Raw genomic sequence first — 27,021 nt, 5'->3', positions numbered from 1 at the left:
TTGTTTCTTTTGTCTTGCTTTTGTTTTTATTTTTTTATATGGGACGCCACCTTTCTCGCAGCGTGTACACAAACTGCGTAAAAACGTCGAGATGTTAAAACGATCAAAAGTAAAACGGCCACAAAAGAAATGAAGCGACAGAGACTCGTCGATGGAACGAGAAAATTGTTTTGAGTGTAAACTATAAGGCTTGTTGCTTATTTTTGTGTAAATATACGTCGTGGGTATTACAGTCTACAGATACTTTAATAACCTTCAAATAAAAAAAAGATTTTCAACGTATCAAAACAGCATTCACCTTTACATAAGTTGAGACACAAGGGGACCCCCCCGACGCCGCAGAGACAGGACGTCTCAACCTTTCTGTTGCTCCGTCACACCTTAATCAAACATGTCCTCGCAACTCACTACGAGCCGTATGTATGCTGCATAAAACCCACAGCCAGAAAGATGGGGGGGGGGGGGGGGCGTAGGGGAAATAAAATTCTAATTTGGTGGCAAAAACTGAACGTCTTTGAAAGGCAAGCTTATATTTTTGTATTTTTCAGGAACGTGACCGTTATTTTATTATACATATGGATCGTCATGCCCTTGCCGCGTGACTTTAGCCATCGTACATAGCAGTAAGAGATACAAACACCAGTCCACTTTGACAAGCACATCGAGCCTCCCTAGTTTTACACGCTGCCACCGTGTTGAGAAGTGACCCAGGTGCATTTAAATACGAGGACAGAACCGACAGGCAAAAGCACTCGAGTCACATGTTCTCCAAAAAGTCAATCCCCCCCACACCCCCAACACTCCACAATGATGATAAGGTTTACATGTCTTTTCCAATCAGATTACACGTGATGCTTTAACAACATTAATTTGCATCTGAATAGAAAACAATGGCAAAAAACATGCTAAGGAAGCCCCATTTGCGGCGGGGAGGGGGGGGGGCACAACAAACGCGGTTTGGGAAACTCGAGCTTGTCTTTCTGTCCGTTAAGTGTGTTTGGCCACAATGTGATGATGTGTGCTCTCTGGAAACCCTAGGTTGGCTAATTTTTCCTAATCAAAGTGGCATTTAATTAATAATTGTCGTCTCGAAGAGCATGAGGCCTCGTCACTTGAAGACAACAGTGTCCAGCATGGCCCCAAGGCACTGCACGATGTTGGAGGACATCAGCACGTCCACGTGCTCTTCCAGGTGTCGCTTGGGGTCCTGCGAGAGGCAACAGAAGCACATTTTACTCACTTCGTTAGAAAGCATGCCAATTAAAACAAGAAATTAACTGCACTCGTAGTTATCACAATTCGTTCAGAGTGCAAAGCAATGAGCGGATTTATTAATACATGACAAGCCCCGCAGGAAAAGTTAAAATGCATTAGGAGTGAAAAAATACAAGGTGTCCATTATGTGCTGTCCACATGTGTTACGAGGGACGTTTAAGTAAAGCACAGATTAATTAGTGTCACTCCTTCATTCATATATAGAACTTGGATTAAAGAAAATGATGCTTTTATACACCGCCCCCCCTACCCTGCACTTGCGTGCACACACAATTGCATCATGGACAATGGAGGCAGACACTAACAAAACTCCGAGCACGTTTAACTTTATTAATCTGTAAAATGAAAGCCACTCTCTCCAAGTGGCGGTGCCAGAGAAATTGACATGCACAACTACCGTACGCGAAATCAGTTTGCACACATAAAATGTCAACTATCCAAAATTGGCTTCTTCGCACATATCGAGAGTTCTGCTGCACAACATTTAAAGACGACGTTGGTTACTTTGGGATAAATCATCACTTTGCCTGTCTTCCCATCGAGGGGTGGACTGCAAACGTTGGTACAGCAAATGCCTAAGCGCCCAAACGCTTGTCTGCAGCCGTCGACGAATTTCACAATTGCAACGACATATTTAATTAAGAGCCAATTCGCTTCTTGTGGGCGTACACAGACAACAGGTGTTACGATACGATCTCTGGATTTTCCTTAAAAGCCTATCGTAAATAATAACCAGTCCAATGGGATGCATTTGAGCAAATGCGTACCCATTCAAATCAATAGGAATGCAATCTCAAATCAAATGCTGACACTTTTGTGGCAACACTGCTTTGTGCTTTAAAAAGCATAACAATGAGGTTTTCGGATCATATCTTTTTTTTCGTGTGGCATGCGAGAGTTGCAGTTGGAGTCCAAAGGAGAAATATAATTTATAATAATCTTCTGTCCGCGTATGTGTATCAAAATGTATCGTAGGTAAAAGAAACCAGGCACAATTACACCACATTAAGACAAAACACCGTTTGCCCAAACAAGTGTGTGCACCCACAATGCACGTAAATTACCTGTTTGCCAACATTCTTTATAGCCAGCTGTTCTGGAGTCATTTTGTCTTCCTCTTCAACAGCCTAGAAAAGACCAAGGCAACAATTGTGATGAGTACGAGGTTTCATATCAGCCAAATCACCTTCCTGCTAAAACAGAATATAGCGGTGCTGCGTTGGCGTTGGCAATGGCGCGCGAGCACAAATAACCAAAGAAAACTCAATAAATGCGTCAACAGCACTGCTGCCAAAGAGGGAGTATATACATACATATACACACACACAATTGACATTTAGAGCAATAGGCCTTCTTCATAGCAGAGAGGTATAGTGACCAAAAAGATTGAGTGAACAACAGTTATATAATGCACGATACGCCATGAGGCCTTCACTGAAATATATATACAATAATAATGTTTATAGATGAAGAGTCTAAAGGTCATATGAAACGTTAGCCATTAGTATACATTTAGCACCAGTCAAACCCTTTAAAAGTAAACAAAAATGTACAGGTCAACTAATATATATAAAAAGCAAAGTGACTTGTTGCTCAAATGACCATTGAAGCGGTAGTCATGTCATGTTTACAGCACTGAAGCTAGTGGTGGAAATTCCACATTCCTATGGCAGGGGTGAGAGTCTACCAATAGGGCAACCACCGTTGACTTCTCCACAACGTGTTACTCATTTCATTGACGCTGGAGAGAATTTGAACTTGCAACCTGCTCACTCAACTGCTGAGCCACCACCTTGTCCATTTGTATAAAAAGTAAAGTTATATACAAAATGAAAAAGTTGCAATCGCTATGAGCCACTTCGAGGATTTCTGCGTGAGCAACCCGGCCACCACCTTATTGTAGCACTTGGCCAGATCCAACATCTCTTTGACGGTGTTCTCGTTGAGCTTGCAGTGCTCGTTGTACTCGTGCAGGGAAAGGCCATCCATCCAGCTCTTCTTATGTAGGTTGAGCAGCATCTGCACGCAAAGGCAAAGATCAGTCACAGTCTCGTCTAGACTATTGACGCAAGCGCTGTTGGTGAGCACCTACTGAGAGGTGTGATCAACGCTGCGCCTGGACACCTTTGTTTAGCTCGTAGTGATAATCATAGAATGCGCCAGCTAGTAATTTTTAAGGCTGACTTAACCGCGGGGAAGCCCTGATCAAGTTCAAGAACCACTTGCCACAGATTTTATCTGGGGCTGGGAATTTAACTCAAGTCACCAGGGTTCATAATGCAGCGCGCGAACCGCCGACGCCACGTACGCACCTAAAGCGCTTCCCATTTTGCTCTTGTTGAAGAGCACCTGCCGAGGACAATGGGATAGCATTGCCAGCCCCACACTCAGCTGCCCGAGCCTCCCCAGGGCTGTTGCTAACGCCACCACACTAGGTACAGTAATTACTTTGGCTTCTGTTGACCTCAGGGAGGATTGGGCCTGGTTCAGTTACGGATTACCCACTCGTGGTCTAGACGCTCTGCAAGGGAACCTAGGTAGCTAGGAATCAACCCGCCGCAGTGTGCTAACATCACGACGTCTCGCACGAAGACACACGCACGTGCAGGCAGATAAGGCAAACGCGTAGACATGCATACATCCACGGTATGTACTAGCGTAAAAAAAAAACATGTTCGTGAGAATATTTAGTTCCTGCATTATTGTCGGGTGTGTCGCTCAATACTGAAGCAATCAACACTTTTGGTAGTGGAAAAAAACATAATATTGATACAGTGCTTTGATGCTTTGCTTAATAATGGGAAGCTGGTGAGAGCTTATTAATTACAGTATTTAGGCATTTTTTTAAAAGGTTCTGTCAGTCAAGCACTTATGTAAGGGAGCACTGGCTAGAAAGTGAATAATTGAGTAAATGAGAAGCGCAGGGCCCAAATGTGTGTATTCTCAATTTATATTGCAATTCATCAAGAGTCGCAATAACTGATGATGGTATTGATACTTAAAATCAATTAGCTTAGCATTTATTAATAGTGCAATAAGTTTAGGAATAAAAGCAAATCATGAAAATTTAACTATGAAAATAAATAATAATTCTCTTTGGTCATTTTTTTTACTTTTATTCCCTAAATTATTGCAAACTATTAACATTTCCTTCACATATATTTACAATAAAATTGTAGTAACCCTTTCAAATGTATATGAAATGATGGATCGATTGTATATTTATTTAACTTTTAAATAAAAAAAAAGTGATAACAGATGTGTGTTCATTTGAGCTCCACTAAATCTCAATCTCTTTAGCCACTCATGGTTGCCAGAGGGGGTGGCTTAAACTTCCTCAAAGGTGCCGATTACGGGAGGCGTCTGGTTACGATTAAGACACTGCACACCACCATCTTCCGACGTATTAATACGCTCTCACCTTCTGCTCCAGCTCGTTTTTCCTGTAGTTGATGGATATTGAGTAGTAGTGCCGGTTGAGCCCATGAATCAATGCCTGCAAAGAAATAAAATACTTTAGACCATAAGTGAAATCAACGTGCGTAAAACAACGTAACTTATGATGGAAAAATACAAATGAAGCAATCAGCGCCGCGTCATGGCATCCGACGAAAGTGATTCAAATGGGGTTCAAAAAGACGCGTGTCAGGGAGAGGGGGCTTGTCGATGTACCTGGATCGAGGGCTTGTTGAGGTGGCCGAGGTTGGAAGTGGTCTGGCGTGGTTCATGTCCGAGCACCATCATGTTGGGATTTATCAGTCGGAAGGCATCGATGACAACCTGCAGTGAAGACACGCAAGCTACAGCCTCGCGACACTGCATTCCTGTTCAGCCTGCCGTTTCAGTGGTGCACCAGCCCAAGGACTGCATTGAGACTCCACGCACGTGGAAGACGTTCGAAATTACACCAAAGGACAATGCTGCCAAGATGCAACAGTGCTGCAAAAGAACACGACTTTCGTAACACCTTGCACAAAGTATGCAGAAATAAAAAATGATATTAATGAAACTGCTACCCTCAGAAACCTGGTTATAAACAAAGAATTATAAAATTAAATACCATATTTCTTTTTCAACCATCTCCACTTTTATTCGATACATTCGAAAATAAAGTTATACCCAATGCTATTTGCCAGATACCAAAAAAGGACACCTGCTGATGCTCCATCTCCAATAGCATATGTTTTGTTACTCTTCGTTGGCATGCCCAGACAAGAATGAGAAAATGACTCGGGTACGAGTCTCAACGTGCCAATCCCTAAAAAAAAACCTCCCTCCGCTATATCTACTTCCAATCCACTACTCACTAACTCCAAACTAGATTTTTGCACGGTACATTTTCTAAGTAAAATATATGTACATTTCACTAAATGCATCAGTGTATGTACAGCCCCCCACATGGATATATCACGACTGAAATGTAATTGTTCCAAACTAATAATTTTAACTTCCATCACATTGAAACCCTGAGAGTAAAAACTGGGTATTTTGGGAATCAACACAGGAAAATGAATGACATTAAAATTAACAGTCAATCTTCATCTCAGCAGGAGTTTAATGTAATTTTGCTTATACGCATCGAGCTCTTTTCACAAGGCATTGTAACATCTATCACAGCATTTCATGTCCGGGTAGGACTTGAAATGTTCAGCAGATATATTAAGTTTACAAAACTTCAAAATGACAGATATTTTGCAAGTTTGTTTTACTAAAAAAAAAAATGTCTTTTGGAATTACTAACACACCCTTGTTTTTATTGTAAAAGGACAACAAATGAGATTTTTGGTGTTGTAAAAATTACCATTTCTGAAAGAAATAATAGAAATCAGGCAGTTTGGCTATTCATTAACCTCAGACAGCCTGCGAGTACCATATTCTAGGAGGAGGGAGGGATTTTTTTTCCAGTGCACTAATGAGCTCAGACGAAGGGGGAAGGAAAGCTGAGGTGTTAATTAAACCGTCATTATCGCACATGCCGTGTGGCTGAGAGACCGGCCCTGCTGCCTTGAATGGCAGGCGACTCTCCAACCACCCCCTCAGGGCGACTACCCGTACCCTCACGCCACAGCCACCCCCCCCTCCACCCTTACCTCCCACCTGAGGCCGAGGCCAAGGCCAGAGAGGGTAGGGGGTGGGGGGGGGAGAGGCAGGGGCTGTTCTCCCAGTGTCATCCACCTCGGGCGTGAGTTCTGGGGCAATTTTTGCGCTGGGTGCCGTTCTCGTAACGGTTACATTCACACGTGAACCGCTTCACGCCTGACTCGAGAACCCATTACGGTAAAGCCTGCCAGCAACTGCGCCCAGGCACTGAATTTTTTGAGGACTTTGAACTGGAGTAGGTGCGTGTGCGGGCAGGCGAGCATGCAAACAGGCGCGCGCGTTTTTGGACTCAAACGTGAGTGTTGCGTGGGGTTACACTGATCGACCAAGATTGCCGCAGTATAACACTTTGGAAAAAAACTCTGAAATTAACTTTGTTACAATCGATGTGACATAGCAAAGAGGTAAAATATATATACCTAAAGTTTTACAACTTGCGCAAATGTTCAATGCGGCGGTCTTGCTTATTGTAGCTAACATTTGACAGCATAATTTCCTCTAAAGTCATTTTTTTTTTTATCAAGAGTTTTACTTAAAATTCTTCATGACAAAAACTGGCTCCATGTTAATGTACCCTTACTGCATCTGGCATATTTTCAGGAATAGGTTCTAATTAAAACTGGTGATCGTGTGAATGCGAGGTCCACAATATCGCTTTTTGTTTAACAAGTTGCATCGTGCACGGCTGCTCTGCACTTCACATTTTAAGTATCTAACCGCCGACGATGTCGTTTTATCCAGAGGCATGCCAGCCCTCCACACACGCTCTCCCTCACACACAAATCTCCTCCCTCTCCGTTCACGGCGTGGAACACGCACGGGTGAACTGTGCCCGCGGGGAACGCGAGCTCCTAGCCTGCTTGCGCATCTCAAACCTCCAGCCGCGCGACACCGCTGAGCTAAGAGTCGAGGGCTCCCCCTGTATTTGTTGTTAATTAACGTTAAAGCAGCTGCAAAGCACGCCAGATCGTAATGGATAAAATTTAGCCATATGGATATTTTACCCATTTGTGCAGGAATTTTATGGTGAAATACTAAAACACTGAGCCGCAATTTGAAACATTTCTACGAAATGTAACAGCGTACAGATATCCATTTTTTTCATATAAATGCAAATATTCGCCAAATGGCCTCCTAAAATATATACACGTCAATAAAAAAACGGAAGTATATCATATTTAAATGTGAATTCCACGCAATAATTAAAGCCACTAAAAAGTAAACCTATTGTTCGATAAAACCAAAACGTATTGCCAGAGAAATTAATATTTTTTCAAAATATATTTTGTTTTGCTGACGGATAATTAGTAAACGTTCCACACTCGATCAGGTGAAATCTAATACTGCTGTGTTCCTGTCAGGCGCAATCTGATGGGCGGTATCAAGGTCTCCGTGATCAATCCGATATCATCACAGATGCCAATAACTGCAGTGTAACACGCACACTCTCTGAACCTATGGCGGAAATGAACAAGCCAGTTTTCTCTTACACCCTCCGCCTGCTGTATGAAATGACAGGAGGCGGCGGGAAGCGCAGTGACACTGCCCGGGCAATGCTCGTGCAGATTATAAAACCACCACCACTGCCGCCGCTGCTGCTGCAACGCATTGCCTTTGCTTCCAGGGATGTAATCTAACCTGGCCCTGTCCGAATAGCTTATTTTAACCCTTTACAGGTCAACAAACACCAGTGACACATTTTTACTATAAAATACACAGCAAGGAGGTTAAAACATGGTATTTAAATATGAAAATAAATCATCAATATTAAAAAAGATATACTTTCAACAAAACTGTGAACAATGTGCAGTTTAACACCTTGTTTTTTGTGTCACATGCCAACCTAAGTAATCTTTTCAAAATAACAATTATTTATTGTTATTTCATGAATACAATAAACATTTCATCTCCGATAGATGACTGAAGTTTGGTGTCAAACCAACTTGAGCCATCTTTATCAGATACATTGTAAAATTAGGACCATATGAAAATAAAAATGACACACAGCACGAATGTACACGTACTGTACACTATACATATAAAAAGGTGTCATCTGCACGTTTGTGTACCATTTTTGGCGCTTCGGTGCTATTATTAACGGTGGTTTGGTTAAAGGTCGCTGGCCTGTAAGGGATTGAACGATTGCTGCCGCCCGAAGGCTCAAGCATGGCTGAGAGATTGCGCATTGGGGCCGCTGGGGCCCAGTTTTTAGCGGCGGCAGCGCTGGGTGGTTGCATGGAGGAGGGGGGAGCAGCGGGTGGCAGCTGGTCCGGGGCTCACCGTGGCACTGTGGCCTCAGGCAGTTCACAATCACACTCCGCTCTGTGTGTATCGCGTATCCATTACGCTACAAGCTGTGAACACACTACCGGCACATAAACCCAGCGCTCTATTATAAACCCGCGGCGAATCATCGCCTTCCATTGTAAAGATCTACGGAAAAAAAAAAAACGTAATTCAACATGAAAAATTAATTTGCATGTCAAAAATAGCCACGTTCGCAACCTTCAATCAAGTCCAGTTTCAACTCGCAAAGTGATTCACTGCAGCATGGTCAAGCATTCTTGAAGCACTCTTCTAATCCAAGTGGTTAGCATCTATACATTTGAGAATATCGGTGTAAACAATCGCTCTTGCAAGACTGAACAGCCAGTGCATATGGTCAGCACGTCTAATCCAACAAAACATGCAAGTTAATAAAGCTTCAGTCAAGGTACATTCACTGCGACTTTAGTTTCGGCACATACAATTTAGCAAGTTGCATTTGCACATGCATGACGGTTCTTTGTATATATATAAAAAAAATGTTCAATACTTAAAAAAATACGACAAAAATCAATTCCCTTCCCACAAACAATGCTCTTATCTTACCCCAACCACCCCGACTCTCAAGTCCCAACCAGAAAGAATCCATAAATAAAAAGGGTAGGGACTCGGCACCATCCCAGAGCACCTTTCGCGCCAAACTGAGCGGCAGCAGCGCAGAGAGGCTGCACGGCTGAGTGCTGACATTTAGCACTTAAAGTGGCCGATTTTTACGCGCGTCGCCGGCATCGACATGGCGGGACGTCACGGCTCCCGGAGGCCCACCGCTGACCTGCGCCAAACCCGGGGACGGGGTGAGTGGCAGGTCATGGGCAGGGGTAGCGACTAACCGGGCGGGTTCTGCCAGGCTGGAGAGGGCAGAGGAGACGAGGCACCGTGCGAGCGGTTGAGCAGTATCTCCAATGGGAGTGTAACGATCGAGTCAGCTTCACGATTAAAATATTAAAAGTTGAGATGACCGACGACAACCAATTGGCATTCGTGACACCTTGCGAGGTTTAACATTCTGCTGAGCTGGATCAGTCAACTGTGTAAAGATTAAGTATGGCAATGTTTTTGTCTGCAATTAAATGCCTGAAAACTTTTTTTTTATTCTAACATGAACTTTATATAAATGTTGACGTTATACACTCAACATGTAAGGATCGTGAGTCAGAACCCAAAGTGATTTGCGCCTTGTGGAGTATGAAATAAAGCATCTTTTTTTTCTTACTAATAGTTTTCCTCGGTTCACATATGTACATTATCATCTATTGCTCGTATTCAACAAAGTATTCATTATGCACCTACTTTAGCAAGGTTACCGAGAGGCACGTTAACTGTTATGCAATAACTACATATTCTTTTGAGGTCTCGTATGGTCACGGTTCAGATACATGGCTCATTATAAACTAATGTCACCAGATGCTGCTGAGGAGCACGCTAACAGGCGGTGGTGTGGACAGCACTCTTGACGTCCACGGGCTGATTAGCTGCATTATGTCAGAAGAGAGATCATCAGAGGGAGCAGCACGATGGACTTCCCAGACCTGCCTTGACAGCAAGGGGTGATTCTGGCTTGCGCACACTGCAAACCTTCACGACAAAAACCTCAATACGTCCAGTATAATGTTTAAAAGTCCCATAATCTGCACTATCGTCAAACAAATGCTTTCACTTGATGCACTTTTCAAAAGTAAAAAAACATTTCACTGGAGGAGACACTGAAATGCGTGTAATTACCGCATACAACTCAACTTGCACTTTATGTAGTCGAGTTATACCATGCTGAAATTCTGTCTGCAGGAAATGTGTATCCTCGTAATAGTGCACCCTACGTACCGTCTAATGTAAAATATGCATTAAGGAACATGTGAAAACTTTGGATAGATTGCGGCAAGTTGCAAGCCGACATATAACAAAGGGAAAAAAAATACTCAAAACTGACTTTGATGCAAGTAGGAAAAAAAAAATCCGTATTAAAATTCAATCTCGCTAATCCCACGTTAAGCACAAAAAAAATGATCTTCCAGCAACACAGCCGTTACGCAGTGCAGCCAGAGGCAATTGGTTAAATCCTCCGCAAACCACACTTTGTTTTAACATATAGAATGTTTCAAAAACTTGTTAGACATCAGGAGGATGGGAGGGATGTGATGCGACAGCCATCCCTGCAGGGATACCAGCAGACGTGTGCATCCTAGAGCAGCTAAGACATTGTAAATTACTGAGGCATGAGAGAGAGAGAGCGGCTCAGTTTGTGTATGCAAAACTGCGAGAGAATTATACAATGCAAATGCCACACTTCACATGCAACATTTTAAACCATTTCAACCATGCCATTAAATGGGTCAGATCCAAAATAGATATTTTCATGGTTAGCACATTAAGGGCTTAATGAACCTTTGTGATAAAAGACTTTGAAGGCTTCAAATCATCCCGCCGCCCAGAATGTACAGCTGACATTAAAAATAACTATAGTCGTTTTCACGACGGCTGGCAGATGAGCTATGCCACTTTGGCAAACGAGAGGAGAAGATAGGGTCTCTTATGTATTACTCCGACTTAGATGATGGACATTCACCTGCAATCTCGGCAGCAGCCCTCTCCACATGCCCGGTGAGAGGTGAGAATAGAACCTACAGGCGTTCACACCTCACAAATTAAAGCTTCGTGGTGAGCAGTGGCCAGGCCTGCTACTGTGCGTTACAGAGAGCTGTCGCAGCTCTCAATCCGACATTATGATTTTATATACGTCCGTATACACTGTATCCATGTATCTACTACCTACGTGTGTGCAATGTGTATTTTCTGGTGATTTATTTGTTCTCGAAGCTTCTGTTTTGCTATTAAGCCTTGTTGTTAATGACCATTGAAAACACTCAAAATCGGCACTTTGTTTAAATGAGATGACACCAAAAAGGATTACGTTTATACGTGTGTTATTTGAAAGAAAAAAAACAAATAACAAGGTGTGAAAAGGGGACCCATTAATGTATCGCACTTCACAAGGTAAAAACAAAATTGCATTTCCTCAACACATTTCTCCATATTCCAAATTATAAGTTGTTGCCACATTGTGCAGCTTTCAGGCAACTAAAATCCATTGAGAACAAAGGAAATTTACTTTTGGGATTTATACATCCTGAGAGAAACATTTGTCCAACATTAAAATAAAATGTCACCACAAACTATGACCAAAACCGAAGCTCAGATGATATCTTATATCTCGTTAATATTACCAAGCTAAGGAAATACACAAATACACCACCTATATAACCACACAACCCGAAGAGGCGTCTTCATTTTCACTGCCCGCTCCAGGAATAGAACCTAAACCCTCCTGGTTACCAGATAGACATTCTTCCACCTAGCTGATTACATGATCAATACCCAGGCCGCTGTGGCTCACATCTGATGCACCACCTGAAGACACTATATGGTGCTGCAGACAGGGAGGCTGTGGATCTGCTTGGGGGCTGGAAGCAGTGTATGCCTGCACAGTTTGCCGAGCGCACATCCAGGCATTGGCTGAAGTGTCTGTGCCATAATCACAAAGCACTTCCTATGAATTAATTGTTCACCATGCTGACGGGTATGGCTAGGATAATGATATGGTCTCTATTCCTTGCTGTTTAGATACTGACTAAAGTGTGCACAAAATATAATATTATTGAAGCGTACAACACATTGGCATGTATGAGAATCCTAGGTCTTATGCTTTGAGATGAAGTGAAGTTCATTCATTGGATATTAATTTCTCATGGAATATTTTCCAGACCTAATAAAGCCCAACCAGGAATGGGGGGGGGGGGGGGTATTTTCCAAAATCTCAGCCCTGGATGGAATTGGAATTAAGTCAATTGCTCTCTAGAAAAAAAAATCACTCAAGTTCTGGGCTTGCCAGGGTTCAAGGCAGGATGAAAACTCTCTCGCGTGTTCAGAAAAACAGACAACACAAAAGGGTCAGGCCGAGTAAACTCAAAGCGATACCTTGCCCTTGACGCTCTGGATGGGATCAACCACCACGGCGACAGCTCGCTCCGACAGCGCCTCAAAGCTCTGCTGTGTGTTGATGTCGACACCTGAGAGCCAGCAGCCGAACCCCGGGTGGCTGTGGTACCACCCGACCACCATCTCAGGCCTAGTGGTAGAGAAACACAATGTCTTGGCTCCCTCTTCGTCTGAGTGTACCTGACAATAATGCGCGGTGTAGTACAAGATTTTGTAAACAAGTTCTGAAAATATCATGCAAACACATGGTATGTGTAACTTTTCCCAAAAAACCTGTCTTCAGATGTATTTATTTCTCAGTATGGAAGCCGACGGGTACCTGCGAGGTCAAAAGGGACTCACATATTTGCAAAGTCCTTTTCCCTTTGGTTTGTCTCCAGGTTTTGGGGAACTTTTGATTGATGCGACCGATTTTCCATTGGGTAAGCCCATAAATGCAACACAACTTTAAATGATAGGTTCGTTCATATTCGATCATCTTTGCGAGAGATGTAATGCCCCCCCCCCATTATGGACATAATTAAATAATAAATACATCCAAACTTTGTTAGAAATCGTTAAAAACAGAACACATGAACGATTGCACATATGTTAATGACGACAATATTAAATGGTAGTCACGAGCAATCAATATATAGCGCAGTCACAAAATTAGAAGTAGATTAAATAAATAATCACTGTATGCTACCATGCTCTAAACAATGAGATATTGCACTCTTTACAGCCTTAGGCAAGTCAATGGCAGGCGAAAAGTCAGCAGTGTTCGAGTGCTCCCAACCAGCAGAGAGCTTAGTCCGTGAATCCCATGTTTTAGCACCTTGGCCTCACCCGCAACGAACGGCACAGACCATTTAAGAGTTCAATTATCTGCACAGCAGCAGTGGCAGTGGTAGTGTTTAGCAGGGGAGGGACTGAATCTTCACAGCTTATGCAGATAGCCTCTCGTTACTGATTGTAATTTCCCCGAGCAAAGGGGCAGGGTGGGGGGGGGAAAGCCTGGCAGCCAGGGGGTCGGCAAGCACAGACAGGGCTCTGGGTGTCCGACAAACCGATGACGGAGCGAGAATGGCTGGGTGTGAGTGCCGAGAGCTACGGGGGCTGCCGGGGTCTGGCCAGAGATGCTCACACTATATGAAGCATGCTCAGCCGTAGATAAGCGAGGACAATGTCAAGCGAACATTTGTTTTAAATATCCGTTTTGTCTTCTTCAACGGGTTGCTTCTTAAATGCATGCATTGCACAAAGTAAATACATTATTTCTAAGGTAGCCAATGCTATGCGAGTTGCTTCCATTAAAAAAAATGCTTTGGCGATGGTGGTTGCAAAGCCAGAAGCTCACCTGCCGGTTTGCTTGAGCATATCCAACATCTTGGCCTGAAAGACGGGATCCACGGCTTCGACGCTCACACCCTGCGCGATAAGACAAAATCCACACTCTATCACTGAGCACATTCGTTAGAGGAGGGGGGGGGGGAAATCCACAAACCAACTCAATGAAAACTATTAATGTGCAGAACGATTGAAATCCACTCATGGTTACAGCAGTACCTACTCAGCATCATGTGATGCACGCGCACCAAAACTGGTTCTACCGTTTAAACAGTCTTTATTAAGTGTTCAAAGAGAACACAATGAGGGAAGTCAAATCATCGTAGTCAATTCAAGACCAAACTAATTGACAACTCACATGGAAATGAAAATCCTCAACAAAAAACAAAGTGCATTCTTTTACGTAAAATCTAATTTAGACAACTAAATGCAATAGGATTTAAAAGCTGTCTGTGTGAAAATGTTTCTTGTCATATCTGCCCAAATCTTTGTTTGCTAAAATGTATAAGGACCAAAAATGGTTTAAAATTGCAATTGCTTTTGAAATAAATATTTAGATACCTGTCACAATGTGGACAGTGGTATAAAAAAAGATTAGTATTGTTTGAACACAAGTATAATTGTGTAAAAATATCAGATAAACATAAATATAATAGTATCTTGTTATGAAGTCAGATGCTTCACCAACAAAAGAGTACGTGTGGTGTATTTCACATAGCAAACACATTCTCTACATGCTGCACTTTGCCAAAAATGTGACTATGTTAAAATAAACGTGTAAAACATTCCGGGGCAAATTTCATTTACCGCACCAAGTATTGGTGATAACGACAACAACACTACCACATACACGCTCATAAACATTGATTAAAAATGTAAACAAATAAAAGTGACATTTTCTGCCATGGATGTGACCTGTCACTGAGAAAGAAAATCATTGGCCGTGGTCATGGTGAACGTAAGAGGGAGAGACAGGCAACAGGGCGGGTTCATGTTCAGTCACGGCTCGCTAACGCGACCTTTGCAGGCGGGCCGCAGCAGGGGGTGACCGGGCCACGAACCGACGGGTGTGACCGGGCGCCAGCGTCTCCTACAGGCGCCCGCTCGAGATCAGATGCGTGGCACTTGTCGCCCCGTTGTACTCAAGACACGGTCAATTTTAAGGCGGCTTGTTGCTCACCTTGACAACTGCTGTATGACCAAAGGTAGGACTACAATTGGTTTTCACAGCTTATGCTGAGCTGCACTTCTCACCCATGCCAGGTGCAATTTTATATACCGGTGGGTAAACTTACCCCATCACAAATAATACACATGATCATAGCCAAGAAATAAGGAAACCACGACTCACGGGTACGGTACTTTCTGCAGGGATTGTCGAGACACGTGTTTAAATTCCGCTTTACTCAGCTTGTATTTGGCCATTTCTCAAGGTTTAAAATAATTGGAAACAAGACATCTTCATGCGTTTGCTCTTAGCAAGTAAGGTGGAGTAATGGCCAGTGATAGGATGAGTTAAATTAACACTCAGACTTTTAGCCACAACCTAAATTGTGTTCATATAAGCAGGAAATAAATAAGTGGTGTGCAATATATATATATACAAACATGCACCAGTTTTCACTTTGATATTAAATAAACTAATTTCCTACTTTAAGCCAAATGTAACATTTGTAGAAGAGTCTTAAATCATCCTGTGTGCAATGGTCAAGACAATTAATACCCAAACCCACAACAGACATGGGCATTTACACCCATAACATTACACATTTATGTTATGCCATCAACACAACACTTCACTGCTGTTTTAAATACTCCACACTTACATTAGGTGTTTATTAAGTGCCAAGATAAACGAAGAAACAATTGGAAAATGCTTTTCTCACCTCTTGCAACCACAAACCCAAGATAGCCTGACACAGGATTTTGACTATGTGTAAAGATTCACATTAATTGTTTAACCATTTTCACTGCACAATGCAGAATGAAAAACAATGAAATTGGCAACATTGTTTATTAAGTACTTTAACCACGCCTGTGTTCTACGCACATATCAGAGCATGTCATTTGTGTGTGTGTGTGCACATGTTGGTGTAAACGCATACCGTGCCGGACTGCGGCATGGCGAAAACGTCAATGACGCGGACTGTATAGTCGTCCACAAACTCTCCCAGCATCAGGCCCATCACCTCCATCGGCACACCTGCTCGCCCATGCTTCAGCATCTGTGAGTTGGATAAAGGTTCGTTGGTCAACACTAAACCACTTTACTCACAAGTGAAGCAAAAACTATACCGCTTTCACTTTACATCTTCGTGCACTCATAATCGCAGCATGAGAAATAATTGTTTCCCAGTGAGTTAACGTCCTTAGCAGTCACAATTGTAGATCAAAACAAATCTGACCAACAGTGTGAGGAACATTAATCGGGCACAACAGATGGGATTGGTTAGAAGTTACACACTCAGATGTGGAACAAAGAGAAAACACGTCGTTTGTATAGGTGTGTTTATAATAAACATGGAACTAATTCGAGAGGTACACCATTCCAAAAAATGCTTAAAAAGTGTAGACCTGTATCCGCCATGCTTTTCCGATCCATGTGTGTACAAGTGATACGCCTTCTAAATTTGTCATGAATTACCCTCGATCGGATATACTTTGACTATTGGCTAGAAGGCAACAGATTTTGGCATTTTTTATTGTTTAAGGAATTTGTTTTGCTGCTCTGAACTCTGCCTTGCACGGGCTCAATAATCAACAGTGAGAAAAGAAACGACAAAAAACTGTCAACAGCTCGTGATCCCTTGCGATCCTGTCCCTTCCAATCTCCGGCAGGCCAGGCCGATCGATACTCATATCCAACGTGTGAACACTCCATCCCCCTGCAGCGGGGGGGGGGGGGGGGGGCACTCCGCCACACCCAACCCAGCAGACAGTAGGGCCCAGTGTACACCTTGCACGACCTGCACCACCACGAGATGCTAAACTGTTGATTCTTTATGATAACTTCACTTGCAATGATGTGACATGTATTTTGTTTGCTTACATGTTACTACGACAGTACACCTACATCTGTTCAAATGCTTCGGTAGCTTAGTTTTGTAATTTGCGGTGTGATCAGTCTGAAATTAGTTTGCCCAAGCAGATTTACATTTAAGGGAATTTAATATTAAACTTTGTCTTTGTATTAACATTGGTTTATCTTTGAAATATATTGGATTCCTCATGGGATGCAGTGTTTTTGTTTTGATTTATATTTCCTTAATTCCTGTACTTGATTGTTTTGCCTTTGTTATTTGGTGACCCAGGCATTATTAAACTTGAAACTGGGGTTGTTCATCCTCATCAAACATGAACAATCCAACGCTAGATTCAAGCCTCCCCAAGCTGTCGGCATGCTTCTTGGTCCAACGATCCAGCCAATACCTGCATATGTTGGAATCTCATCACTCCATCTCAGGAATGGACTTCCTTTTGGGTGCTTTCACAATTTTTGGCTGACACCAAGTAGTTATTCTTATCAACTGGCCATAATCTCATCTTGCTACGTGTCCTATCTAAGCACACGTACTTTATTAACAGTAAAAATTATGCATTTAACCTGCATAGGTTCTCGAATCCACGTGTTGCTCTTTCTGCCTCTCAGTACGATACTTTCCAGTTCACCTTTAACGCCGTACAAACTTGCGCATCAGGAACATATTCGAGCCAGGTGAACCGGAAATATGTTAACGGCGACATTAGCAGCACAAAATACACCGCCTGGAGGAGGTGGTGTTATTTGCTGGATGCATCGCTGATGCATATGCATGAGCGACTGGAAAGGCAGGCGCAGCACTAGTAGCGCTGCAATTGATGCCAAGAAGAGCTGGAAGGGCAGCAGCCAAAGAAAGGAACACTTCTTTGGCTGCCAAAGACATCCATCCAAGAGATGGAGCAAATAAGTAGGCTCACATGCATGTGTTAGGTGGGGTAGATTATTGAATTTTAGTATTGTAAGAGACAGTTATAGCTTAGGGGAAGCATTATCCAGCAGTAGACAGATCATGGGTGATAATGACCATCATACATTACGTAAAATTACATGGTGTTCCATTACATAATATTACAGCACAGGAAATAAAAAAGTTAACGATAATTTAATCCTGGAAAATTATAACACATTATACAGCTTAACAACTTTACACATCAAACACCACATTACTGAAAAATCAATGCATGCAGCATGTACAATTGCAGCCACAATTGCAATATTACACTTGCATAAGCCACAACGAGCCCTGGAAAATTAGTACAGTGTGAGAACAAAAGTAGGAAAACATTTGGCTTATTTGTGTGCCACTCCACTCTAGGAAAAATGAGGCGATGCATGATGACGAGCTGGTGACGTCATGGCTGTTGCGTTGCTAAACCCCTGGAACTGGAAAAGAAGCTTTCTTCTGTGCAAGAGCCTGGCTGTGATGTTTAATATTTTCAGAGAGCAAACGTTAATTTTGCATAAAAAAAAGTGGAAAAACGCCCCAGCATGCATCTCTCCATGTATCTTTGTGCTCTTTTGAGCGTATGTTCCATCCTCTTCACGAGTGTCCACCTTTCGGATCCATAAGTTATAGCAGGTAATGCTCACGAAATTAAAAACTTTCCTCTTCAGATACACTGGTATGTTGCTTTTCATTGTGATGCTGAATGTACCAGACTGTGACTGATGAGCCCGGCTGCTGGCTGCAAATGCCTGCTGCTGCTGACAAATCACATTCAAATGCGCCGTTCGGTTTGAACTTTGCACGTGCCAATCAATTCAATCACTACTGGAATCGAATTGGATTTGATTATTGATTCCATGATTTTTGTAATAGTTAAATCGATTTCGAAAACAATGATCTTAAAACAAATATGAACACGTTTTGCCATGACCGATTTATGCAGTTCAGTCAAACTGTGATGCCGATGACGCAACTTGAGGTCTGCATGCAATAATTTTTTTATCAAAATGTTATTTTTAAGAATGCTGTTCAATATTTGAAAAAAATATATAAGCCTAACATGCCGTGTTATTTCATCCGGCAATAAATATATTGGCCAACAAGACCTTCAATGCGACAATTTACTGGAGATGTATACTGCATCTAAATGCTACTGCACAGAGGTCGCAATCGGGTACCCGATACCCGTACCCTACCCGATACCCGGCTACCCGTACCCGGTCGGGTATCGGGTAGGGTACGGGTACTCGTTTGCGACCCTGGTGCGGCCGGGTATGGGTACGGGTAAGGAATAAAAACCCGTTTGCGACCTCTGCTACCGCATTTCAAAACTTCACACATATGGAGTGCATTGCTTATTTCATCTTGGAATAAGCTGTCCTGGTTGGGAAGCAGCGTGACGTGTGTTTTGTCCTGTATTAAATAACATAACTGGTGGGGAACACAGCACGGGTGTTGCCATAAGACAATGTGGTGTTTCACCAGCATAAACCTGTAGACCAAACTGGAAATAGTCAACAAGCTATTACATTTTATGAATAATAAATGAGAGTGAATGATCATAGCCGTGAAGGTTATGTACAGAAGACCTCAGGGTAGTCAATATAGTCCATTTCAAACCAAAGTAGGTTTGGCTTATGTGTGATTTATAATGGCACTTATTTACACCGAGTTCACCTTCATCACAATCAGCCATGATCAATCCTCTGCTGGATGAAGACCTCCCCCCAAGCTGTTACCATCTCCCACAATCCTCCGATGTAACAACCACCTACCTATGTCTGCTATTTTTCCACCAGAGAAACCAAACTGCACTGTGTGCTTCAATGCGAGTACGCCCCTTGAGTAATTCTACTGCAGCGACAAAAATCACAAGGTGTGTGAACAATAACAAACCTTGAGCAAGGCCAGAGAAGAGATGTACACCTGCTCAGCTGTGTCCACAGCTGGGGCATCACTCGGAGGGCCCTAGAAGAGAACAGAAACAATTTCGGAGAATATGAAATGAGGCAACTGCTGATAAACGCCATGTAATATGAATAACTTACAACCACACCTGCCTGACATAAGAGTGAAGGATAACTTCTCATTGATGAAATATAGCCTGTGTATTACAAAATTAAGTTTACATTACCATATACAGTATTTTAGATTATTGTTTTGAAAGCTGTGAAAGAACACTTGCATTAACCATGATCAAACAATACCATAATTATAATTTTAATAATCAAACTTGAACTTTGCGGCCAAGGCTCGTTTCAATATTGCTATTCTGGATTCCTCACACCGCATTCGACAGTGAATATCGTACAGCCTTCAACCACAGCACACACCACATCTTTCTCATGAGCCATGCTTAATCTTAAAATGCCCTACAAGAAGGAAACGTATTGAGGCATAATTAAAAACTTGATTTTAAAAAGGGCATAACTGCAGTCATAATGGCAGATGGTTCCATAATGTTCAAGTAAGGGGCCATCCATTTAATACATACGCAAAAATCTGTCAAAGCTTGATCCCTCCCCATCTCCCTGTTCGCACGCAGACTTTTTACACCCCACCCCCACTCCTGCGTACGTACGCTTAACGCACGCCCCCACCCCAAATCCTATAGAACGGCCGATATTTAATCCACGCAGAAACGATCAAGGATTAATAATATTAATGCGTTTAAGCAAACAGATAGTCCACCGCCGGACTATCTAACTCATTTGAAGGCCAATGTAGACAAATTATCGAGGCTTCACCCCCCTCCCCCCCATGCGTACATACATTGCCAGTAGACTCCCCATACGCAAGCATACGTACGCATTTGGGTTAACCCCCCCTCCCCCTTCCATGCGTACGTACTAAATGGATAGCCCCTAAAATGACAAACCCTGTGCCACTGGGGCGAACCAGACAGGTTGGTAGGATTACCAGCAGATGAAAGTCTGCACGTCGTAGTGCTCTAGACTGGTTGAATGATGTTCAAATTATTTTGTTATCCAAAAGTACACGCTATCAGGAAACCACTTCTTTCAGATTCTAAGGCGAAAAGAATATGTTGTGGCAAAGCATGCAGTAGCATGTTCAATACAAAAGTGTAAAGTATGGTACCCGGTCTGATATCTCACGGTCACCTACCTGCCATCACCAGTCAATTATTTGCAGAATGTCTGCTACCAAGATGAGAGTGTTTATCGATTGGTCTTGCTACAGGTCCTGATGCATCATAGGCCAAATGGAGTGTGTGCCAAGCCAAAAGGTAATACATAATCACTTGTTTAACAATTGGGGGTGTGGGCTGCAAAACAAAGGATTACATTATGGATTTTAATGATTGCGGTTAAAATAATATCGTAATCGCAATTCATAAATACAACTGTAAAATATTATATTAAGCTATGCACACGTATGTCTATCTGGAGAAAAAAAACCAAGTAAAATAATTAAAAAAGTTAAGGAATTAGATTTCAGTATACAAGTTATTCAGAAATCATTAGTTAAATCAAGGTCCAACACCAACTTCATAAGCTGCCTAAGTTTCTTAATTGCTGTCCATTTTTAGGAATCAAATTTCACAGTTTTGTCTGAACCTCACCAATGCCAAGACCTTTACAGCACAACTTTTTTTTTTAACTCAAACAGCTTTGAGAAGTTGAGATTAATAAGAACAGCGGTGAAAAACAAATTCTGCTTCCAAAAAAAATCGATGGCAGCCCCCAGTTATCCAGAATCCCTGCTGCGCCAGCGACTCATTTCAAATTAGCTCCCGAGTAGCCAATTATCGGCTCTGCACTTCCGGACGGCTGCTTGGCAGCACGTTACAGATGGCATGTTGTTTACACTCCTATATTATGCAGCCATAAGAAGCTGCTGCCTATGATCAACTTTGCAGTCGCCTTCACTCAACAAAACATTGCGGAAGAATGTGTTTTAATATATTTTTAAGAACAATATGGCCACAGTTTAGTGTGAATTATAACTATTTTAAAATTAACGGCTAAATAGCATTGATTTAAAAAAGCAACAATCATTACTTTAAATGGCTAAGAAAGACCATGTATGCAATGCTCAGTTATGTTTCTAAAGTAATATGGAACAACATATCTTGGTAATTGCTTTATAGAATTGCTTTTGAAACTGGCGTTTACATTTTTAAAAAAGACTGCGTTTGTCATAACTGCTTCATTTCGTGAATTGAGTGCCATACTCAAAGTCATTAATGCACAAGTTTAGTTTTGTACATGCTAGATCGTGGTTGCAGTCATCTCAATAAACGAAACACAAAGTGCCACGTTTATATCAACAAAGCATTTCAGACATATCCTGCTAATGAAAAAGCTGACCACAATTAAAACCTATCAGACCCTGTCTCGGCGCTGCGCGTTAGGATGAAGACTTTAGGACGTGACGCTCTAAGCAACAGAGAAAGCCTCAACGTGCAAGGCAGACCAGCGCTCAGCCCTGGGGAGCAGATGTTAGCCCCCACACAGTGATTAGAGCATGCGGCATGTCGCCAGCGGATTAGCAGGCGCGGCTAGCTAACGAGGCCTGGTGCTTCCTGCCTGGGACCGCCCGCTGCTTCAATATCACACCCCACAAATGAGCTCTTCGATTCCACACAGGGGAGGGCGGGAGGGAAGTTTAATCATTGCATTGTATACTAACAGTAATATCAACATAGGGGGGAAATAATTTAACTTTCAAATGACATTTTATTACATTAAATACAAAGAATTTTAATTAGAAAAAGAATCCAACACAAATTCAAAGCCAAAGCATTAATAACAGTGCCTGCTTTAAATAGTGGGGCATGGCAGCCCCCCGCTGTTCTATTTAAGTAAGCCAAAAGGAAGGCCAAATTAATTTAATAGACAAAAAATCATCTTACTAAATGTGCTAAAATTAATTATTGTACCCTGCAGTTTGAGATATAGGTCTGAAATTGTGAACTATGTGCAGTACACAGTAATACCGTCGTGCATAACTAGTGACAGAACTTTGAAAGAGTTGAAACAAATATCTTCGAAATAAAATAATAAAAGTGAAATATATATGGTATATAATGCATTTACACTCACTGACAGGCACAAATGTATACCATAAACATACAACCAATACAAATGCCATACACGGCAATCTGATTTGTGGTATTTTTACATATAGACCCAGAAATTTTTTTAAAATTATTGTGATGATAGGATTGAGCTGCAACATTGTGTTTAATAGTTCATTGCTTACAAGCTCCTTGGTCTTTCATACGATCCACTTACACAAAAAATATGAACTTCACAAATGCAGAATGTCACTTTAATATGGACACCAAATAAGAGCAGCACACACACTGGTGATTAAACCAACATTTAGATGTAAAAATACAATAAACACCAGTAACTTCTTTGAATGAGTTTCCCTTAAAGGTGTAAATGTCAATTTGCACTTACAAGGCAATATAAATAATGGTTGAAGGGGTAATAGTATCGTGGACTACCAGGAACATTTACACAAAAACAAGTGCAAATATGAAACGGCTGTTGCTGAGAGTTGAATCAAAACAGTACCTGGCCCAGCCCCGACATCCCACCAGCGCCTAGTCTCAACAGCCGGTCCATGGCTCTGCAGAACAGAAGGATGAATAATTACTTATGTACCACACTCTGCGTTCAAAAATTAAAAGTGTAATTAAACCACAGCAGTCGGAACCTTCAAAATCACACTGAGTGCACCCAATTGTCACACCTTGGAAGTAAAGCAGGGTTAAGCCTGGATGTGATCCAGTCATATTAGTGCCGAGATAAGGTAAATTGAAGTCAAACTAAAAATTATGCTGCTGAATAAAAATGACCAATGGACGAACATTTTTTTTATTATACCCGCGTTTGAGTGTCAGTGACTTAATTTGAACTAAATGTTTGTAATTTAACAGGATTTCAGTTAGTGTTGTGGTTTTGGGATTGTGTTAAGAGTTGTAAATACTGTATTATTAGGGGTAGTGTCAGGTATGGGTCTGTGACCAAAGCGGCAGGAAATGAACTCAATCCCGTCAAACCTCAATTTAAACATGATTTAGCCTGCATTGCGCATTAATGCGTGAATACCTTGCATACCACAGGTGTAGTAGACGTATTGGGCAGTAGAGGCCATTGCCGTGAAATTAACCATTCTGTATGTCCCCCATCTTCACCAACCAACACCATTCAGCATGGAAAATATGGGAAAATACCCTTCATGGCCCAAACGCAGTGAAGCCCTCATCCAGTAGTGAATTGACAAAACAGGCTGAGCATGTATTGGAATCTAATAATAAGCTTAGCTGGGTTGAGGAATAACTTTAGTTAATTTAAGTTCACATGGGGCAGGGGTAAATTTAGTTGGCAATAGTATTAGAATTTAATGCATTCAAATGTGACTGAATTTCGAGATGTTACATGAAAATAGGGGCACAGACAGGTGTAGGTTTAGTTTATGGGTGGTGTGAGGTTATATACAGTATATGAAAGGCTACAAATCTTACATTGCAATTTTTTCTACAGTGGACCAATACATTTAACCTCACTTATTGAATGATTTTACTGTAAACTATGGAATGTATTGTCGAGTCATTACGTCAGACATTTCTGCTTCAGGCTGAGTCACGTTTATCAGTTCCATCATGAGTGATTCTCATGTTATTATCTTAAATACTCCTTTATGGCACCTCGAGATGTACTACATGGGATGTTGTTTAAATAATCAAGTACGATTTTGTTAACTTCATAATCTGTACTTAAGGCAGGATTGGGCGGAGTTAAGGAGATCAAAAAGAAGAGGACTTGGGACAGGGGGACAGGGAGACTGGGCATAAAGGCCCCATGACAAGGGAAATTGTCCGACAAGAGGATCTGGAAAAGGGATGTAACATTGAAAATAAACAGGACATGATAGCGGGGGAGAAATTGGATGGCACTCGAGGGGAACTGGTCACGAGGTTACGGGAGTCAAGAAACAGAGAATTGGGGCAGAAAGAGCATTGTTAATAGGACGGGAATGAAAATGGGTGCAAAAAAAATTGGGGATGGAATTAGTGATCAACATGAGGGCCGATAGGGGGAACGTGATAAGGGAGACTAGACATTGGAGCGACTCAGAATCTTAATTTAGAATGGGTACAGTGAGTGGGGATAAAGGGTAATACGAGTTAGGTGGGTCGTTGGTTAAGGGAACCGGAATAAGGGGATCGAGTACTGTATAGGGGAACTGGGGAAATGGGATTTCGGAGTTTGGGAAAACAAGGATCAGCAAGCTGTCGTTACGGAGACGATGACTTGGAGGGATTGGGCTAGAAGGGCCGGACATAGGAGAACTTTCTAAATGTAGCCCGCCAGTATGTGGACTATGATAAGTGGAATTTTAAGTCAGGCCGACCGGGGCTGGGGAGGCCAGGGCTAAGATCGCGCAAAGGGTGGATGTGAGTTAGTGTGACTGTGCATACGGGGATTGTTTTAAGAAAACGGGATCAGGAATAGCGAGATTGGGGATAGGTGGACCAGAGATAGTGTATCCCGATGATAGTGTGACACACGAGCTCGGGGGCTAGGCGCGTTTGCTTGGGGTAAGTCGGCGAAAAAGGGGCTTCGCGGGGTCAGGGCTCACCTCAACCCGGCAGCGCGACCAGACAAGACCGAGGCTCGCGCGCGGCCTTGGCACGCGCGCGCCTCTCACCCGCGTCTTAAGACAACCACACAAAACGCGAGCGCACGCAACGACACTAAATTGCGAGACTTACGATCGGTTTTTTTTTGCGCGCGAGCGACAACCCAGAAGTGAAGGCGGACTTTAAACAAAAAGACGCAGGAGTTTTCCGTTCTTTTTTCGCGACGCGACGCGGCGTCAGTGAATGACGAGCAGAAAAATTAAAACGTAAACGGAGGCGCGAGGGGCATGACGGGAACAGGGGGGAGGGAGGGAGGGGGGAGTTTTGAAACCTCGAAACTTTATTGACAACACCAACAACAATAGCCTTTGTTTTATTTATAACAATAGTTTTAGTATTCTTGGTTCTTTCGGTAAAGTCACGTAGAAGGGAAATAATAAAATAATATAGATATATCTACGTGACTTTAAAATAATATAAAATATAAATATATTATTTTATTATTTCCCTTCTACGTGACTTTACCGAAAGAACCAAGATAATAAATAATAATATAATAATATAAAATACTATAAAATATTAATATATATAAATATATATACAAGTAAATATATGTTATATTATTTTATTATTTCCCTTCTACGTGACTTTACCGAAAGAACTAAGAATAAGAATCCCTGCAGTCACGAAAGCTTTAAATAAAAAAATAGTTTTTGCATTTTCGGTTCTTTCGGTAAAGTCACGTCGTGAGAATTTGTATTGTTTTATATTTGTATTATTTTATTATTTCCCTTCTATATGATTTTACCGAAAGAACTAAGAATATGAATCCCTGCAGTCACGAAAGCTTTAAATCGAAATATTACATACCTGTCAACCCATACGGTTTACCCATATTCATGTACAGGGAAATTGAGTTTCCAGGTCCAAACGGCGTACAGACGCTTTTTGCTTGCATTCTGACCACAAGTATTGTGGTTCATGCAGACACGATTCCTCATAAAAATGTTTCAGTTTGGTGTTTTAAAAACTTAACACATGTTTTGTTGCCAGAAAAAAAGGGGAAAATCTATTCTTATTTTTTTCTTTGTTTGTGTTTTTCCCTTGTGATGGGACTTTGTAGGATGAACGTTGAGATTTATAAGGCCAAGGGGTGACCGATAAGGTCTGAATTGGTCTGTAATAAGAAGGCGCTGATAAGGGTTTGACAAGTATGCAATTGACCGGATTACGATAGGTGTTATAGACCAGTTGGTGTGGGAATGTTATATATGTGTTATTTGAAATACAGGACGCGATTGATTAGGCTTATACACAGATATGAATTCATCGTAACTCTCACTATACGTAGAATGTGTCGATGATTTACCATGCGTAGCCACTATTAGCCGTATA

The 27,021-nt window shown here is 42.0% G+C and overlaps 1 protein-coding gene across 1 annotated transcript; it reads right to left on the bottom strand.

Annotated features, from left to right (window-relative positions):
- Window positions 1-25,918, bottom strand: PSMD14 (proteasome 26S subunit, non-ATPase 14). Its single transcript, XM_061555083.1, has 11 exons — window positions 25,759-25,918; window positions 23,555-23,609; window positions 19,905-19,976; window positions 16,128-16,247; window positions 14,033-14,103; window positions 12,673-12,823; window positions 4,948-5,055; window positions 4,697-4,771; window positions 3,169-3,294; window positions 2,340-2,402; window positions 1-1,207 (listed from the first exon to the last, which is right to left on the bottom strand). Exons 2-11 carry the CDS (start codon window positions 23,603-23,605, stop codon window positions 1,109-1,111), a joined length of 936 nt encoding a protein of 311 aa, XP_061411067.1. The 5' UTR covers window positions 23,606-23,609; window positions 25,759-25,918; the 3' UTR covers window positions 1-1,108.
- Window positions 25,919-27,021: the final 1,103 nt, after the last annotated feature.

This window comes from Lethenteron reissneri, chromosome 20 (assembly GCF_015708825.2).
Source record: "Lethenteron reissneri isolate LAM-NWPU_2019-01 chromosome 20, ASM1570882v1, whole genome shotgun sequence".
Taxonomy (NCBI): Eukaryota; Metazoa; Chordata; class Hyperoartia; order Petromyzontiformes; family Petromyzontidae; genus Lethenteron; species Lethenteron reissneri.
Note: the sequence above shows the minus strand (reverse complement) of the source record. Positions and strands in the feature narration are given on the sequence as shown.

Coding starts and splice junctions, on each gene's coding strand:
- PSMD14 (XM_061555083.1), bottom strand. CDS start 23,605: ATGGACCGGCTGTTGAGACTAGGCGCTGGTGGGATGTCGGGGCTGGGC. Junction 3,295..4,696: donor AAAACGAGCTGGAGCAGAAG/GTGAGAGCGTAT, acceptor CTTTGCGTGCAG/ATGCTGCTCAACCTACATAA. Junction 2,403..3,168: donor TGGCCAAGTGCTACAATAAG/GTGGTGGCCGGG, acceptor GGTCTTTTCTAG/GCTGTTGAAGAGGAAGACAA.